The sequence below is a fragment of the Pimephales promelas genome, chromosome 9 (assembly GCF_988280905.1).
Source record: "Pimephales promelas chromosome 9, fPimPro1.hap1.1, whole genome shotgun sequence".
Classification (NCBI taxonomy): domain Eukaryota; kingdom Metazoa; phylum Chordata; class Actinopteri; order Cypriniformes; family Leuciscidae; genus Pimephales; species Pimephales promelas.
In genome coordinates, this window is record NC_142777.1 from 32,400,575 (window position 1) to 32,418,445 (window position 17,871).

General features: G+C 35.6%; 1 protein-coding gene across 1 annotated transcript in view; it reads right to left on the minus strand.

Annotated features, from left to right (window-relative positions):
- The window catches only part of dgkq (diacylglycerol kinase theta), a 38,325-nt gene that overhangs the window by 3,252 nt on the left and 17,202 nt on the right, over positions 1-17,871 (minus strand). Inside the window, exons 5-22 of the mRNA XM_089135017.1 lie at positions 16,555-16,680; positions 13,952-14,108; positions 12,539-12,613; positions 12,360-12,460; positions 11,995-12,209; positions 9,333-9,423; positions 8,992-9,046; positions 7,899-7,960; positions 7,574-7,724; positions 7,242-7,280; positions 4,612-4,727; positions 3,698-3,849; positions 3,448-3,596; positions 3,176-3,354; positions 2,475-2,576; positions 2,227-2,372; positions 2,009-2,120; positions 904-1,056 (exon numbers count right to left, since the gene is read on the minus strand). Of these exons, the coding sequence (XP_088991143.1) occupies positions 904-1,056; positions 2,009-2,120; positions 2,227-2,372; positions 2,475-2,576; positions 3,176-3,354; positions 3,448-3,596; positions 3,698-3,849; positions 4,612-4,727; positions 7,242-7,280; positions 7,574-7,724; positions 7,899-7,960; positions 8,992-9,046; positions 9,333-9,423; positions 11,995-12,209; positions 12,360-12,460; positions 12,539-12,613; positions 13,952-14,108; positions 16,555-16,680 (2,181 nt within the window). The remainder of the gene's footprint in view (positions 1-903; positions 1,057-2,008; positions 2,121-2,226; positions 2,373-2,474; positions 2,577-3,175; positions 3,355-3,447; positions 3,597-3,697; positions 3,850-4,611; positions 4,728-7,241; positions 7,281-7,573; positions 7,725-7,898; positions 7,961-8,991; positions 9,047-9,332; positions 9,424-11,994; positions 12,210-12,359; positions 12,461-12,538; positions 12,614-13,951; positions 14,109-16,554; positions 16,681-17,871) is intronic.

Below are 17,871 nucleotides of genomic sequence, written 5' to 3' on the forward strand. Positions count from 1 at the left end.
TATATATATTTATAATTATATTTATATAAATAATATTTTTTTCTTAAATATACATGGGTGTGTAAAATAATTATACACAGTGCACCCACATATATAATGTAAAAACAAACTTTTATTTTGGATGTGATTAATCGCGATTAATCGTTTGACAGCCCTAATATATATATATATATATATATATGTGCTGTCAAATCATCTAACATAAAAGGTCAAAATAAAGTTACTGCTCGGATTTAAATAGGCAAATGGTTAAGAGTCTAGTGCTTGACTTGCAGTCAATACAAAAATGTATGCACCTCTTGATGCAAAAACATCTTATTATCTTAATAACATTTATTTCTAACAAGAGGATCATTTTTGGTAAGATGTTTTATTGACAGTGCAAGAGTCGAGCTCTCTGTAAAGTCTCCTCCAGCACATCCCAACGACTTTCAATGCCAATTCATGTGTGAAAAGGATTCTTCATGCTCTCTCCCAACCATTATTTCAGTTTGAGCCTGATGAGTATTGACTTTGTCAACTTGGAATATGTCCATGATATGTTTTCCTACATGGTTGTTAAATAAATGAAAAGCTACACACTCCATTAATTAGGGTTAGAAGAAGAACTGTTGCCAAACATATATGCTAGAAACTTAATCACTGCAATAATGATCAAATCATAGACTCTTAAACATTTGCCTATTTAAATCCAAACTGCAACTTTTTTTTGACCAGGCAGTGTAAAAAATATAATGTTAATTCAATGAATCAAGTCTCTACCATTGAAAGACTGTTAAATTCACATCTGGGAATTCCACGTCATTAATGTTGTGTCGTCTTTACACATCAGATCTGGAGTTCATGGAGTTGGGCAAGCAATTTAGGGAATATGACTGTGTTAAAAAAAATATGTAGAAGTACCTTTGGTCCTGCGGCTGAGATGATGATCTGTCCAGGTGATTGTATCCAGGGTTCTCCATCCACCTGCACTGGAATGGGTTTGGTCACAGTGATGCGAATATAGCTCCCCTGAGCGATACGAATCCCAGACCGCAGCCCACTCTGAACCTGACCCTGAAGAAAAAAAAAAGACCAACAATGTATTAAACAATGTTAAAATAGAACATAAAACAAATCTATACTGTGATTTAGAGAAAGCATATCAAATTATGTTTAATAAACGATATACAGTAAACATTTTTTTTATAAAACAGACATTTTGGCAGTTTGGGGTCAGTAAGGTTTTTCTTTTAAAGAAATGTATAATTTTATTCAGCAAGGATTGATTAAATTGGTCAAAAGTGATGTTAAAGACATTTATAATGTTAATAAAAAGATTTCTATTTTAAATAAATGCTAAATTGAAAAAAAGTATCACGGTTTCCACAAAAATGTTAAGCAGCAACGACTGATTACTAAACGTTCAGCTTTTCCATCACAGGAATAAATTACATTTTAAAATATATGAAATTGGTTATTTTTCAATGTAACAATACTTTACAATATTTCAGTTTTTACTGTATTTATAAAATAAATGAGCAATAAAGTGAGCATAAGGGACGTATTTTAAAATCTCGCCGGGCCAAAACTTTTGAACAGTAGTGTATGTACTAAAAGGAGAACATTTCCTTACACTCTCAGAAAAAAAGGTACAAAAGCTGTCACTGGGGCTGTACCTTTTCAAAAGGTAAACTTTTGTCCATTTTAGGTGCAAATATGTACATTTCAGGTGCTAATAAGTACATTTTAGGGGTTAATATGTACATTTTAGGTGCTAATATCTTTACATTTTAAGTGTTAAAATGTATATTTCAGGAGCTAATATGTCCATTTTAGGTGCTAATATCTGTACATTTTAAGTGTTAATATGTATATTTCAGGAGCCAATATGTCCAGTTTAGGTGCTAAAATGTACCACTAAGGTACCAATATGCAGCCTTTGGGTACAAAAGTGCACCTTTTGAAAAGGTACAGCCCCAGTGACAGCTTTTGTACCTTTTTTTCTGAGAGTGTAGAAAGAACTCACCATGTGCACCACACCAGTAACTCCCACAACCTCCAGCATCCCATCGTCTATCCTGGGCCGCCTAAACCGAGAGTCATTGTCTGAGCCCCACAGGTCGGCACCAGAACCCCAGCTACACACACACACACACACACACACAGCACCTTTAATCTTCTGTAACAAACTCCCGTGTGTGGAATTGTCTTCACTTTCATTGTGTGAGACTGACGTGTGTTTACCTGGGAATGTTGAGGAATATTATTCCTTCTATACTGGGCAGTTCCACATCCTGTCTGTCCACTTGCAGTCTGATGTCTTTATGAAGGTTTCGTGTGTGACTCAACTTCTGCAGGCCCACCTTCACGTACACACCTTTATTGTGGAACCTGCGAGAATAATGACAAAGTCAAAATAGCAATGCACACAGACCTCCCTCACCTTAACTCTGAGTCACATGGCCACCCTTTAGAGTGAAGAACAATACTTTCCTGCTATTAAACTTGTCTGGATACTCCTCACGTGCGTGATGAAAGTCCAGACTCAGTTCAGCATCAATTCCCAGCCCAAAATAATTATTCATCTGCACAATCTAGAACACAGACAGGTACAACCCTGTTATGCATGTTTGACTGCTTTACGCTGGTAACTTACAAAATATGTGCAGTGACAAATTCCTTAGCAGAGCTAGAAGCATGAAAAATTAATAGCTAAATTATTAAAAATTAAAGTTGAATTAATAAATAGTAGAATTATTTATTATAGTATTGTTATTGTAATAATTTATTTTATTGTTATTATTATATGAATTAATTATACTTCATTATTATGTAATTATATATATATATATATATTACTGTACATTAATGTGTGCATATTACAATTACATTCATTATAATTGTTCAATTATGTTAAATATTAAATTCAAAAATATACTTTATTTTAAAACAATCAATTCTAGAATATCATTAATTATACAAATAAAATTTGTATTCTGATTTTATTATTAAAATATAAAATATTCATTAAAAATAATTAATATGATTTTTTTCATTAATGTACATATTATAATAATTGCATTAATCAAAAATAAATAAATAAATAAATAAATCAAATAAAAATGTACTATAGGTGCATTCATGCAGAAATCATATTAATTGTTATTTGAAGTCTCAGGGATTGATTGCGTACCTTGGGCGGCTCTAGGACGCCGTTCTCTTTGCCGTCCTCTGCCATATCCTGTGCGTCCAGAAGGATTGTCCAGCGGTCCATTTGCACTAGCTCTGCCTCATCCACAGACACCAGGATGTTGAAGGGGTCCTCGCCGCTGTATCCCGCCCCCCATCGCAACACCCGAGCCAGATCGTTCCCTGAACACAAACCACAATGGTTGCAAATAGTTAAACCAACAATAAACTAACTACATTAACTAAAATAATAAACTTTTTTCATCCATCACGCACCTGTGCCCAGCGGGATGATGCTGATCGCTGGCTCAGGACAGGCAATCTTATGTCGGATGGACTCCAGAACCCCCAGAACCCATCCCACTGTTCCGTCTCCTCCACACACCAGGATACGGAAGTGAGGGACGTCCCTGAACGTGTGCAGCCTGTACAAAACACATACATGTGAGCAGGATTCATCCATACATATTCCTATCAAGACATTAACATCAGTTTGACCATCAATCAAAAGGAGAGGAGGTCTAACCCAGGAAGTGGTCCTCCGCTGCTCAGCTCAAACACTTGGTGAGGGTTTAGAAGTTTCCGGAAACTGTATAAGATCTCTCTGCCCTTTAGCCCACCACTTTTAGGGTTGACGAAGACCAGCAGGGGACAGCTTCTTTTGGCCAGCTTGCTTTGCTTTTGGGAGAAAAAAAAACATTTGTTACACTTGTTGTTGAATTGTATTGTAGTTTCTCACCGGGCCACTAGATGGCAGATCCATCTAAAGCTTGGAACAGCATTGTGAACTTTAATGAACAGCATGTGACCAACTAAGTCAAAACAGGTGATTATTTTGAATCAGCTGTGCGATCCATATCTGACATTTGGACACAAAATACAAAATCTGTCATATACTCGCCCTCATGTCATTTCAAGCCTACTATGTCCTATGACTATGACATGGTGTTGGAAAATATATGAGATGCAAAAAATGTTATTTCCAATGCTTTTGCATTCTCTTGCAAATTTTAGTGTTTTTCCCCCCCAAAAAAATTTGTGTTCCCTCTGAAAAAGCACTAAAATACATCCTTCCCACTTCATTTCCTTCAAAAAAGTTGTGAACGCAAAGTTTCTTTCGCAAAGAAACAAAACATTGGAACCCACTGACTTTCATTGGTTAAACAATTTTTTTTTTTTTAAAGATCTGTTTTGCAGAAGAAATAAGTCATGGAGGTTTGGAATGACATGGTTTCATTGTTGAGGGAACTATCCCTTTGAGCCCCACTTAAATATGCAATGTCCATGTATAAATCACACTGCATTATACAATAAAATATCAAACCATGTTGCATTTGTTTTAAAAAGAGAGTAAAGAACCCTCCATATTCACAAAAAGGAGTCTGTTGCACCCAATGAGTGTCACTATTAGATTTACGGCTTTGTAATAAGGTGTTGTACCATGATCTCAGGTATGACAAGCGAGTAGAGCTGTTTGCCGCTGATGCTGATGTCTTTGGCCAGCATGTAAATCCTCTCTGCCTCTGAGAAACAGCTGATCTGCAGAACCACAGCACCTGAAAACAGCACACCAGCTCAGTTACACAATCACACTCACCTGCTCAAACCTGGGACACAGTTATTTTTACCACCTATCATGATATGATGGAATAAGGCTATGCAAATCCAAATGCAATCCTTTATACACTCACCTAAAGTATTATTAGGAACACCATACTAATACTGTGTTTGTCCCACTTTCGCCTTCAGAACTGCCTTAATTCTACATGGCATATTCAACAAGGTGCTGAAATCATTCTTTAGAAATGTTGGCCCATATTGATAGGATAGCATCTTGGAGTTGATGGAGATTTGTGGGATGCACATCCAGGGCATGAAGCTCCTGTTCCACCACATCCCAAAGATAGTCTATTGGGTTGAGATCTGGTGACTGTGTACAGTGAACTCATTGTCATGTTCAAGTAAGCCATTCTTTGTAAACCCTTAATTCTTTGTTGTGTATGAAAATCCCAGTAACTGAGCAGATTGTGAAATACTCAGGCACCAACAACCATACCATACTCAAAATTGCTTAAATCACCCTTCGTTCCCATTCTGACATTCAGTTTGGAGTTCAAGAGATTTGCTGTGTTCGAAATCACCCACTAGTCACTATACAGTGGACTATATAGTGAGCTCGCCATTTTGTATTGCTGTCCGAATGTATAGTGATGATTATTCAATTTATCCCAGAATGCATTTTGAAAAGTAGTGCACAACCGATGGTCACTAACCCAAGCACTATATACCAGCATGCATTGCACTGATCATAAAAATGATAAAAAAAAAATAAAAAAAAAACATTTTAAATTTTGGAGAAATAAGCTCAATATAATGTGATGTATTTATTTAAAAAAAAATCTATTTAGCCCAGAGCCGGCTCGGCACCAGCTGACAGATGATGTAATCAACGGCAGTAGTCTTTAAAAGTGGTGTTTATATTAAGCTGGTGAGCTCACTATATAGTGCTCTACTCCCTACCGCCTATATAGGTTTCAGACACAGCAATTGTCTTGACCAGGACCACACTCCTAAATGCATTAAAGAAACTGCCATGTGATTGGTTGATTAGATAATTGGTAACACTTTACAATAAGGTTCATTAGTTAACATTAGTAAATGCATTAACTAACACGAACTAACGATGAGCAATGCATTATTTACAGTGTTTATTAATATTTGTTAATGTTAGTTAATACAAATACAGCTGTTCATTGTGCGTTCATGTTAGTTCACAGTCCATTAACTAATGTTAACTAATACAACCTTTGATTTTAATAATGTATTAGTAAATGTTGGAAATAATATTAACTAAGATTAATAAATGCTGAAGAAGTATTGTTCACATATTGTACATGTTAACTAATGTAGTTAATTAATGTTAACTAATGAACCTTATTGTAAAGTGTTACCATTGCATTAATGAGAAATTGAACAGGTGTACCTAATAATCCTTTAGGTGAGTGTATATACCAGTCAAAAGTTTGTGGTCAGTAATTATATATATATATATATATATATATAAAAAATGCTGTTAATCAGTATATTACAATAATTTCGGACATAAAATCCATTAAAAGTTCAAGTGTTGCTGGATTTTCTTCTGCTTCTAAAATGATTTGTGAAAGATCATGTTATGTTGAAGACTGGAGTAATGATGCTGACAATTTAGCTTTGCCATCACAGGAATAAACTAAATAAAATTTAAAATAGAATAGAAATAGAATAGATCCATTTTACAATATAATAATACTAGTTGTGAAATAGGATACAAGTGTACAGCACTTTGTCAAACACTTGTTGTTTTTAAAAGTGCTTTATAAATAAACTTTGACTTTGAATAATTTAAATTGTTACAACAATAATATTCAATTGTAATAATATTTCACAATATTGCTCACTGCTCACCGACCCCAAACTTTTGATCAGTACATTATAGATTAATGATTATATATAAATTAATTGAATAAAATATATATAAATAATAGCAGTATATATTTGTTCATATTACACACATATTATTTTGTTTAATTAGGATAATATTATATACATAAATACATACATGCACCACAGTACCATTTTTTCCTAGTATAGCCAACCACAAAGTAATAGCGAGTAGAATAGCAATAGCTCTAGGTATCAGAGCTTGTGTGTTAACCTCTACATACTTTAAGACCTCCACACAAACCAACACGCCGCTGCAACAACATTATAAATGCATTCAAAGCACCAAGGCCAGTGGGCATGTTGTGGATGACTGAGAACAACCGGCAGTTCGGAGCGTGTGTGTGCAGAACAAGGGCTTTCATTTACAGAGCGCTGACAGTAGGCCAGATTATGGCCCATGGACACAGCGAGCGGTCTGTTCTGCAGCATGCACCAGCGACCTTCAGTGTTATCAAATAAAGTCATGCAGTTTAGTTGTACTCGGAACAAACACGGACATTGTGAGTCGCCTTTAATGGAGGGATGCATTTCCTGTGGCCGTTCTCCCACAGAACCCTGTGATTTATGGATGTGGTCACTCTTACCTTGTCCGGTGTATACGTGAGAGATGGTGGCCAAGTGACCTGGGTGGGGAAGAGAGAGAAAGAGATATGAGATATGTCAGTGTAAACCATGCAATCACAAGAAATCATCAGCTGTCACTATATTATCTGCTCTAATCCCTCTCAGCAGAGTGGCATCAGGCATACTTACAATGAGTACACAAGATGACTTATGTCAGAGTTATAGGTCAGCATTGTCTATTTCATGGAAAGATTAATAGAATCCAAAGAGATTTATATGGAACGAACGGCTAAAATCCAAAGGATCGCAGAGCTTACACATCATTCAAGCACACACAGATGTGCAGACTCACTTTTGACGGCGAGGTGTTCGGATAGCAGGTGTGAGTATTCCTCTTTGTCGAGTTGCGTCGGAAAGCCTCCCAGAATCAGATTGACCTGCACCGTTCGATTCCTGCTTTCTTCGATGTAAAACCGTGTCTGATTCATCTGTCGCAACGATGTCTGAAAGTCACATGCTCGGAATCAGAGTTTGAGACAACCGAGAAGCTCTCACAAGATTTTTGTATGTAACAAGCACACATGCACTGTAAAATTTGCGTGCTGTGCTTATCAGGGCTCATCACCTTGAGTGTTTTCCAAATGCCAAGCAATATCAGCATGACCCGCCCCACATACCTTCCGTATCTCCAGAAGTTTGTCCAGTAAAAGCTCCTGACCGCTGAGGACTTGCCTTTGAACTGAAGATCGGTAAAAAACACAAGGTTAGGATATCATGAAACCTTTCCATATTTTTCGAAGCTGTTCTATATGTTGAAAAGGATTCAGCCAAAATCCTTTTCATGATGCCAATCAGATTCTTAAGGTACTTGGAGGAAATTATATCAAAATTAATTCAATTCGCATTTATTTGTATAGAGCTTTCATAATACACATCGTTTCAAAGCAGCTTTATAGAAAATGCATCCGCATTACAATTTAGAGTGATCTGTTATTAGAGGTAACTGTAATTTCAGAAATGTACAACTACGAATGATACAGTTAGCTAAGGATTTATTAATTTAAGGCAGAAACAATTAGCATATTTAAGTAATGAATACTTGTTTGTTAAATTAATATGAAATAGAATATATATATATAAAATCAGGCAAATTACATTTCCCATTACGGTCTGTATTTGTCAACTATAAAATAAATAAATAAATAAATAAAACTCCTTATAAAAATATACACTTTAATTATTGAGTGCATATATAAACACATTAAATGTTTTGGTTTAACATAACACATTTTGATTAGAAAATCTTATTCTCTAAATTTTATTTTACCAGACCACTGCGGTGGTGGTTTCTCTGGAATTATTATTTATATGTATCTGTTTGAGGAAAATGAACATTTTTGATTTATTCTACAAACTACAGACAATATTGTTTTCCAAATTTTAAATAAAAATATTGTCATTTAGAGCATTTATTTGCAGAAAATGAAAACAAGTTTATATGCATTTCTAAACAACACAATACTAATGTTTTAACTTAGGAAGAATTAGGAAATCAATATTTAGTGGAATAAACCTGATTTCCAATCCCAGCTTTCATGCACCTTGGCATGCTCTCTATTAGTCAGTTATATTGCTATTGGGTGACTTTATGAGACTTTAAGTGGTCTCTTAATTTTTTATACAGCTGTATAATATGATATATATACATATACACACACACATATATATATATATATATATATATATTATAATACATGTAGGATAACTTACCTTGTTTGCTGCTCATGAAAACTTCTACAAGGTTAAAGTCAGCAGGGTTTTCATTCTATAGAAATTAGCAAAAAGAACATGAGGATTAACATGCAAATTGTGCATAAAAAGTTGACTATTTTTGCATTTTATTAAGAATCTATTGTGGGATTTGCCACAAGCAGTCGCTAAGTGGTAGGTAAAAAATCAGTAAAAAAAGGAAAAAAAAGGTTGATTGCTTATAAAAAAATAATGGCACACATTTCCATGCTTGTTTTGAGGCATCGTCAACATTTGTGGCACAAATAAGTTGTTTGTACGTACTAACATGCAGGATTTTTGAGAAGTGAAATCCAAGTTACCTTTTTTCCTAGTTGTGGAAGCACTTCTTTTATGATTGAGTCTACCGTGCTGCTTTTCCCAGCAGTCACTGAGATGTAGGAGACTCCTACCCTGAAACACAAATGTGAAACCCAATGAAGTTCCTCATTACACCATCATTTGAAAGCGTAAAGCATCAAAAAACAACCCATCCCATGATTTAGCAGCTGTGTGGCACTGTATAAATCATCTGCCGTTCTGCCACTGAAACTTCTGACAATGTTTTGATTTAATGTGGTGAATATTACATAAGAACATAAACTTGATTCTGGTTTATGATTCACTAACTGGTCGCATGTGACTCAATCCCTCCCTATGTTAATAAAATATAAAATTCTTCATTAGTTCCAAACCCATGTTAACAAAATGAACGCCTTATCAAATACACTTCAGTGGCACTGCTCTTCTTTTTTAATAAATCTAAAGGTTCCCTGATGAGTTTATGTAGGCGATGAGGGTCCATCAGCATTTGTGATCCATTTTCTGCAAAAACATCTTGGGTAAACCACGGATGCTGTCACCTCATCTCCGTGGCAACTGGACACACAACAGCAAGACTGTCATCAGTCGAGCAGTGCGTGTTTTGATGGGTTTCATTTACACTTGCCCTCGTACACGACACAACTATTGTCCATTTCCTTGCAATGCAAGGAGATGATATATGGTTTGTTTGGAGCAGCGAGCGGATTGATGTGCCATAAAACCCTCAGATAAGTAAACTGTACACTAGAACCTCCGTTCTGACGCAAGAACTGAGCCTCTTTATGATGTGTTTATATGTAAAATCCATTTTCCATTCTGTTCTGCTTACCTATATAAAGCGAATTTCGTCTTCTAAATAAGGGTGTGCGGGTATGTATTGTCTACGATAATATAACAAAGTGCAAGCTGACACTAAGAGTGGCCTATTAGTATACAGAACGCTCTCAAGAATTCAAGATGGGCACCTCAAACGCCTCTGTATGTTTTAGTATTAACTATGACATAAATATAAGCAATATCAAAAGCAAGCGTGCTGTTCTTCTCAAATATCAGCATGATTGCAAATGTGGTTGGTTTGTTAATACAGTTATCTGCGTGCTTCCTCAGCAGCGATGACGTTCCACATTTGCGGCTATCCAACACGAAAACTTTAAAAGAGTAGTTCATTTAAAAAAAAAACTTTTGCTGATAATTTACTCACCCCCATGTCATCCAAGATGTCCATGTCTTTCTTTCTTCAGTCGAAAAGAAATTAAGGTTTTTGATGAAAACATTCCAGGATTTTCTCCATATAATGGACTTCAATGGGAACCAAACAGTTCAAGGTCCAAAAGACAGTTTCAGTGCAAACTGCAAACTGTTCAAAAGGCTTTAAACGATTCCAGACGATGAATAACGGTCTTATCAAGCAAATCGATCGCTCATTTAAAAAATAAATAACAAAGTTTACGTTTTATAAACTCAAATGCTCGTCTTGCTCTGTTCTGTGATTCAAGTTTGTAACTTTCCTGTTCGAACTCGTTCATCAAAATGAACAAATATTTTTTTTGTATCATTTGGTTCATTCAACGAACGAAATGAACGAGTTGAATCGGGAAAAGATTTGTTAATTTTGGTGAACGAGTTTAAACAGGAGAGTCACGAACGCGCATCACAGAACAGAGCAAGGTGACCATTTGAGCTTATAAAACTTAAACTTTGTAATTTATTTATTAAATGAGCGATTGTTTTGCTTGATGAGACCCTTATTCATCGTCTGAAATCGTTTAAAGCCCTTTGAACAGTTTGCAGCTTGCACTGAAACTGTCTTTTGGACCTTGATTCGTTTTGGTTCCCATTGAAGTCCATTATATGGAGAAAAATCCTGGAATGTTTTCATCAAAAACCTTAATTTCTTTTCGACTGAAGAAAGAATGACATGGACATCTTGGATGACATGGGGGTGGGTAAATTATAAGCATATTTCTTTTTTAAAAGTGAACTACTCCTTTAAGGCAGGTTTTGCAAGCAGCAAAGCCTTTCACAATATTGTTTTCTTCATCTGAGATAACTCCAAATTTCTCCCACACACTGGACCTGACTTTTGATGACGTATTGTCACCAACTTTACAATCTCCACTAGCTATTCTTTTCCTCAACTCCTCAGGATCCATCTCGGCGACAGCAGATAGATCGCACGGTTGGGATTTTTTAATAGTAAAAGTAGGCCTTGAGACTCCTGCGAGGGTACAGATAAACTGATATGGATTTTTAAATTGTTTTATCAACTTCAAATACAGGCATATTTATGTAGATGTGTTCCTAAAAATATGCATATATTTTTACGTTTTTAACCCATGGGTACCCAAACCCGTGCAGGACCCTGTTTCAAGTCCTTATATATAAAATCAAGGATTTTTCTCAATAAATATTACATTTCAGTTCATATATACTGGATTATAGAAGAAAATGTGGTGAAAACGCCATTTCATGTTGACTTTAAATAGCATGCCACAGGTGCTGTTGACAGAACTTGAATTTAACCTGAAATATTGCTTTAAAGAATGCATTTCCTCAACATTCTTGTACGGTACCTTGTGAATCAATATATGCATGGCAGTCGGAGAACACTAAACAAAACGGCAGAACATGATGCACTAAAAAACCAGAAGTAGAGCTCACTTGTGCCAGCTGGGGTAAATCTTCACCACTTCTGTTTCTCTGGGTTTTGCTCTGAGCACCAAGGGATCAGACACCGTGTCTTTAAAAACGGGCTTGTTGTCTGGGGTGCCGTTACGGTTGATGATGTCATCTGTAAACAGTCCCTGTTGGCTGGAACTCTGTAGCTCATAATCCTGCGGTTCATCTGGGATGAAGAACGCTCTGAGCGCCGCTTCCTGTCAGAACCGGAAATCAGGAACATCAGAATACCACTGACAATAAAGTTTGAATGTTATTCAATCATGATCTTTATAAAACACTATTCACTGTAAAATTTATATACATTGCAATTCAGGTAAAACCTGATCAAGGAAAAAACATCTCACCACTACTTCCTCATTCTTGATTATTCGAGGGATCGAAACCAAGCGAAACTGATTGCGCTTAGCTGCATCGTCTCCATCGAAAACTTTAACCGTCTGTTTACCTAGGCCAAAAGATGGGAGTTTACTTTGGGTGCAAGTGTGATTACCAATATGATGTCATTTTTTGACCAGTTTTGTACCCGTATCAGGTGACCCCGTGGACTGAGTCTCCTTTGACGCTACCGGACTCGGAGTATCGACCTCATCCAGGTTATCTGGAGAAAACACACTTCTCTATGAGCATTTACAGACATGTGATCTTGTTATTTGATATTCAAAGGTGAATAGGACAGTCTAACAATGAATTAAAAGGCTAAATTTGAAATGTGCAATTTCACAACCATCTCATTTTCAAGGAAACTGTAATTAAAACGGAAAAATAATTATCGTGCTCATTGACACTGAAGAAATGTTCTGGGTTCAATACAAGTTCAATACGTCTGTGACGTGTGCTGTCGAGTACCAGAGAAAACGATTGTGACATGCCTCACAGTTTGTAAAAACAAGCAAATATCATGTGTTCCAGTAATGGAAATCTATAGGGCACTGCAGGGGGGATATTAACCACAACATTTCTAAAGCACATCCATAAGACTTGCCGATTATGGATGTAATCACAAAACTTGACTGATAAACTGTGCAAAGTTATATCTAAAATTATCACTTTGACATGACACATGCAGAGAGAACACAAAAGGTCTGAATAAGAGTCCGAAACAACATTTTCATGCTTTTGAAAGACATTTAAAGTTCACCAAGGATGCAAAAATCATACTAATACATAAGTCTAATACTGTAAAATATTTTTATAATTGTATAATTGTACCTTTTTAATATTTTTTTTTAATGTAATTTATTCCTGATGGCAAAGCTGAATTTTCTCATTCGACTAAATTTTTCTAATATGGTGATTTGGTGATCAAGAAACCTTTCTCATTATTATCAATGTTGAAAACAGTGGTGCTGCCTAATATTTTCGTAGAAACATTTTTTTTTCATCAAAGAAATCTTTGATTATTTTAATGTGTCCTTGCTAAAAGTACGTTTTTAAATCTTACTCCAAACTTATATTTAAAGGAGTAGTTCACTTTTAAAAAAACTTTTGCTGATAATTTACTCACTCTCATGTCATCCAAGATGTCCATGTCATTCTTTCTTCAGTCGAAAAGAAATTAAGGTTTTTGATGAAAACATTCAAGCATTTTTTTTCCATATAATAGACTTCAGTGGGAACCGTTTGATACCCAGTAAAGTCCATTATATGGAGAAAAATCCTGGAATGTTTTCATCAAAAACCTTAATTTCTCTTCAACTGAAGAAAGAATGACATGGACATCTTGGATGACATGGGGGTGAGTAAATTATCAGCAAAAGTTTTTTTAAAAGTAGACTACCCCTTTAAGTGCAAACACATTTCTTGCTCGTTTTTATCATCAACTCAATGATTGTGTGAATGCAGATGCTGTGCACAGAACGTGTTGTGAATCGGAACATTCCTTTAAGGTGTCTGCTCAGATTTCAGGGATAATGGGAAAGTGTCTAGGCCGCATTACCCATCTCGCCGTGCTGGGAGTTCTCTGAGATTCTGTAACAGTGCATCTTGCTGAAGTTTCGTGAGCAGATTGACACGCAGCTGGGATGAAGAATCATGTCCCGCAGTCGTCCCAGGCTGCACTCCGGAGACATGATTATGTAACATGACGCATGTGCCTGCAAACATATAAACACAGATAAGCTCACAAGCTATAGTACAGCTTTAAGACAACTCCAATTTTTCTAATAAGACTCCTTCACACAGCAGTCAATAAAGTTATTTTAAAAACAAATCTTTAAATTACATCAGCGTGATAGAAACTACAGTAAATGACAGAAACTATCTTTGGAAATAGGAAATGTGAAGTGTAATTTAATTGTTTAGTTGGTCTCACGTCCCTTTGACGCGATAACACAGGGAGGCGGGGTTTATGACATATACTAGGACCGGTCACTGGGGGCCAGTGAGACATTTTGGCTTCACTTTTGAGGGCTTGTACGACAGGCTTGGTTTCTACCAACAATCTTTTGGTTACCAGTCTTGATTTTTGACCACTCGACCACACTAAACAACTAAAATAAAATAAAGCTACAGTCTTGTATAAGATCTTTTTCTTGTGCCTTTGTTCTCAAAATCCCTCAAAATCCTAGAGGTTTGTGCTTTCAGAGTATTAGAGCTGCAAACAGCCATTTCAAATATAGACCCCGAAGCTCTGTCCTCAAAAAACCTTTGCTCAGGCGCTACTGCTTACATCATCTACTAACCTACAGCACATGCTGAAAAACTTGAGAGCTGGGGAGAGGCTAGTGTTCAGAGGGACATGTTGTGTTAGCTGGAGTGCAGTCGAGTAGAGCGTTTTAGCACCTGGAGCTAAATAAAATAATATTTAATATTATTAAATAATATTACATTTTATTTGATTATATTAAATAAATATTATTAAATTAAATAATATCATTAAATATTATTTAATAATATGTATTTAATAAATATTATTAAAAAATATTTAAAAAGATTAAATATTATTTTTAATTGTTAAAAATAATATTTGGGGAAAAAGTGGAGAGGGAGCCATTGGTACAGTATGTAACTCTACTGACACAGGGGCTCTCTTGCAAAAATGATAAATGATTAAATAATATTATTAAATTATATTACATTTTATTTAATAATATTACATATTATTAAATTAAATAATATTTAATATTATTAAATATTATTTAATAATATTTATTTAATAAATATTATAAAATAAATCATAATAATAAATACAATTAAATATTATTTTTAATTGTTAAAAATAATATTTGGGGAAAAAGTGGAGAGGGAGCCATTGGTACAGTATGTAACTCTATTGACACAGTGGCTCTCTTGCAAAAATGGCATCTTCGATGTAGACAGGTGACTTCTAAGTCAGCATTCTAACTGAAGTGAGTGATTTGGAACATCGCCATACAATTAGTGCAAAGTGGCTGATTCAACAACTGATTTAAATACAGGCATTATGAAAGGACTAACTGGGTGGTGATGGCGCATTGGATAAGACACATGCCTTTGGTGTGAGAGGCCCGGGTTCGAATCCACTGTGAGACACCAATGTGTCCCTGAGCAAGACACTTAACCCCTTAACACTTAACACTTAACCCCTGGAGCAAGACAATCCTCTGAAATATATAGCAATTGTAAGTCGCTTTGGATAAAAGCGTCAGCTAAATGAATAAATGACTAACAACAAGCATAATAAACCAGTAAGAGTCAGTAGAGACAGATAAGAGACATACATTTGCAATGTTAGAAAATCGAAAATCGAACGAAAATGTATTACAGTTTTCACATAAATATTAAGCAGAACAACTGTTTTCAACAGTGATAATAATTAGAAATGTTTTTTTGAGCAACAAATCAGCATATTAAAATGATTTCTGAAGGGTCATGTGACTGAAGACTGGAGTAATGATGCTGAAAATTCAGCTTTGCATCACAGGAATAAATTACATTTGATAATCTATTAACTATTGATTAACAAATTATTTAAAAAATGATTTTTATTCAGTCTTTTAAGCATTATAAGTACATTTCTATTGCATCATTCATCAGTCATCTTGGAATTATTATTTTTTATTTCAGGCCAGAGTAATGCATTCTGGGATTGCCTTCTCTGTGAAAAATAGAAGAGATGTTTTCTTAGGATCTGAAAAAAGAAAAAGGTTGTCTACCTTTTGATGCCATAAAATGGTATCCATAAAGGATATAATTAGTTTTGAAACAAAAGGCAATCTGGCAACAATCAAAATTAAGAAACCAGGCCAGGCAACAGAAAAAACAGCAACTTCCAAGATGCCAGAGGAATAAAAACACAGCAAGCAGCAAGACTTTTTTCCTGCATTCAACTTTGACCAAGTACAATTTTATGAGTACTGACAAAGAGCTGCATCGCATATTGCATCCTGTTAAATAATTGATCGATTCTTTGAGACACGACAGCCTAAGAGTCCATTCACCTTCATTCTTATGACTAAATAATGAAGATGTTTGTGCGATGAATACAGGCAAACTGAAAGCGTTGAATGCCAAGACAAGTAAAGTTTGGGTGCACTGTAAAAACGAGAAACAAACACTCACCGTAACGCCACACCACTCGCATCTCATGCCAGCCAGGACGTCTGAGGAGCTGCAGGTGCGACGGCAAAACTCACAACGGGCACCAGAGGACATGTTGCCCTCCCGCCAGTGATGCTGGTACGTGTCCTATCAGAACAGGAGGAGATGATGGGTTAAGAAAAGCAATGTGGCCAATCACACAATCTAGAGCAATAATAGAGACGTGATTTACCCAGGACATGCTCCTGGATCAACATAGCTTGCTGGGGTTGAACAATATTCTTATCAACCAAACATTTCCCTCTGAATTTAGCTGTAATTTAGAGTCTGATCTATAATTAGAAATTATATAATTATACAATTCGGTAACACTTTACTTGAAGAGGTGTACATATGACATGACACATGTCATGAATATGAAATAGGGTTTATGCATGTTTATGACAACTGTCATTAAGTGTCTTTCGCTCAATAATGAACATTTTAATGCAAATACGACATCTTGACATGAACCATAACATCATAACCTGTCAGTGTCTTTGTCATGACAACTTGACATAAAATTAAGTTAAACTGTCATGTGATTGGCTGTCATGAGGCCATTATAAGTGTGTCGTGAATATTTTCTGTGACCTCAACTACAGAGCTAGGTGGTTTCTTAAGTTTGATGATTAATCTGCTATGTCATGTTTATGACAGGTTGTGTTTGTCTTTGTCATGACAACTTGACATTACTAAGACAGACAGGTTATGATGTATTGTTTCATGTCAAGGTGTCATAACAAAGACATCTCAAACAATGTCATATTTGCATTCAAAATGTAATAATCGAGTGAATGACACTTAATGACAGTTGTTATAAACATGCATAAAAATGTGTCATGTCATGATTATGACGATGTCATGTTAGTCTTATGCACACCCCTTCAAGTAAAGTGTTACCTATAATGCCTTAATGCCCTATAGGTAATGACTTTAGCACAAGAAAGTACCTTGTGAGGTAGAATAATGGTTTAATGATCTACAACAAATCATTGGTAAGAACGAAGCATACATTTAATTACTACAGTAATTACTCGCAAGAAATGACATCAAAAGTGGAAAATGTTGGCCAATAAAGTACATTTACACACAAACTGACCACCAACCACAACTTTCAGATGCTACCGTCATTTCTTTTTTTAGCTCAACTGTCACAGAACGGAAAGCACAGGTTTGTGGGATATCAAAGGCAGCGAAGTACACTTCTATGCTGCCTTCAAAAATGATCAGATGAAGGCATTTCAGTTGATAGGAAAAGAGTAAAGACGCAAATATTGGATTCAGACGTGCTTTGAT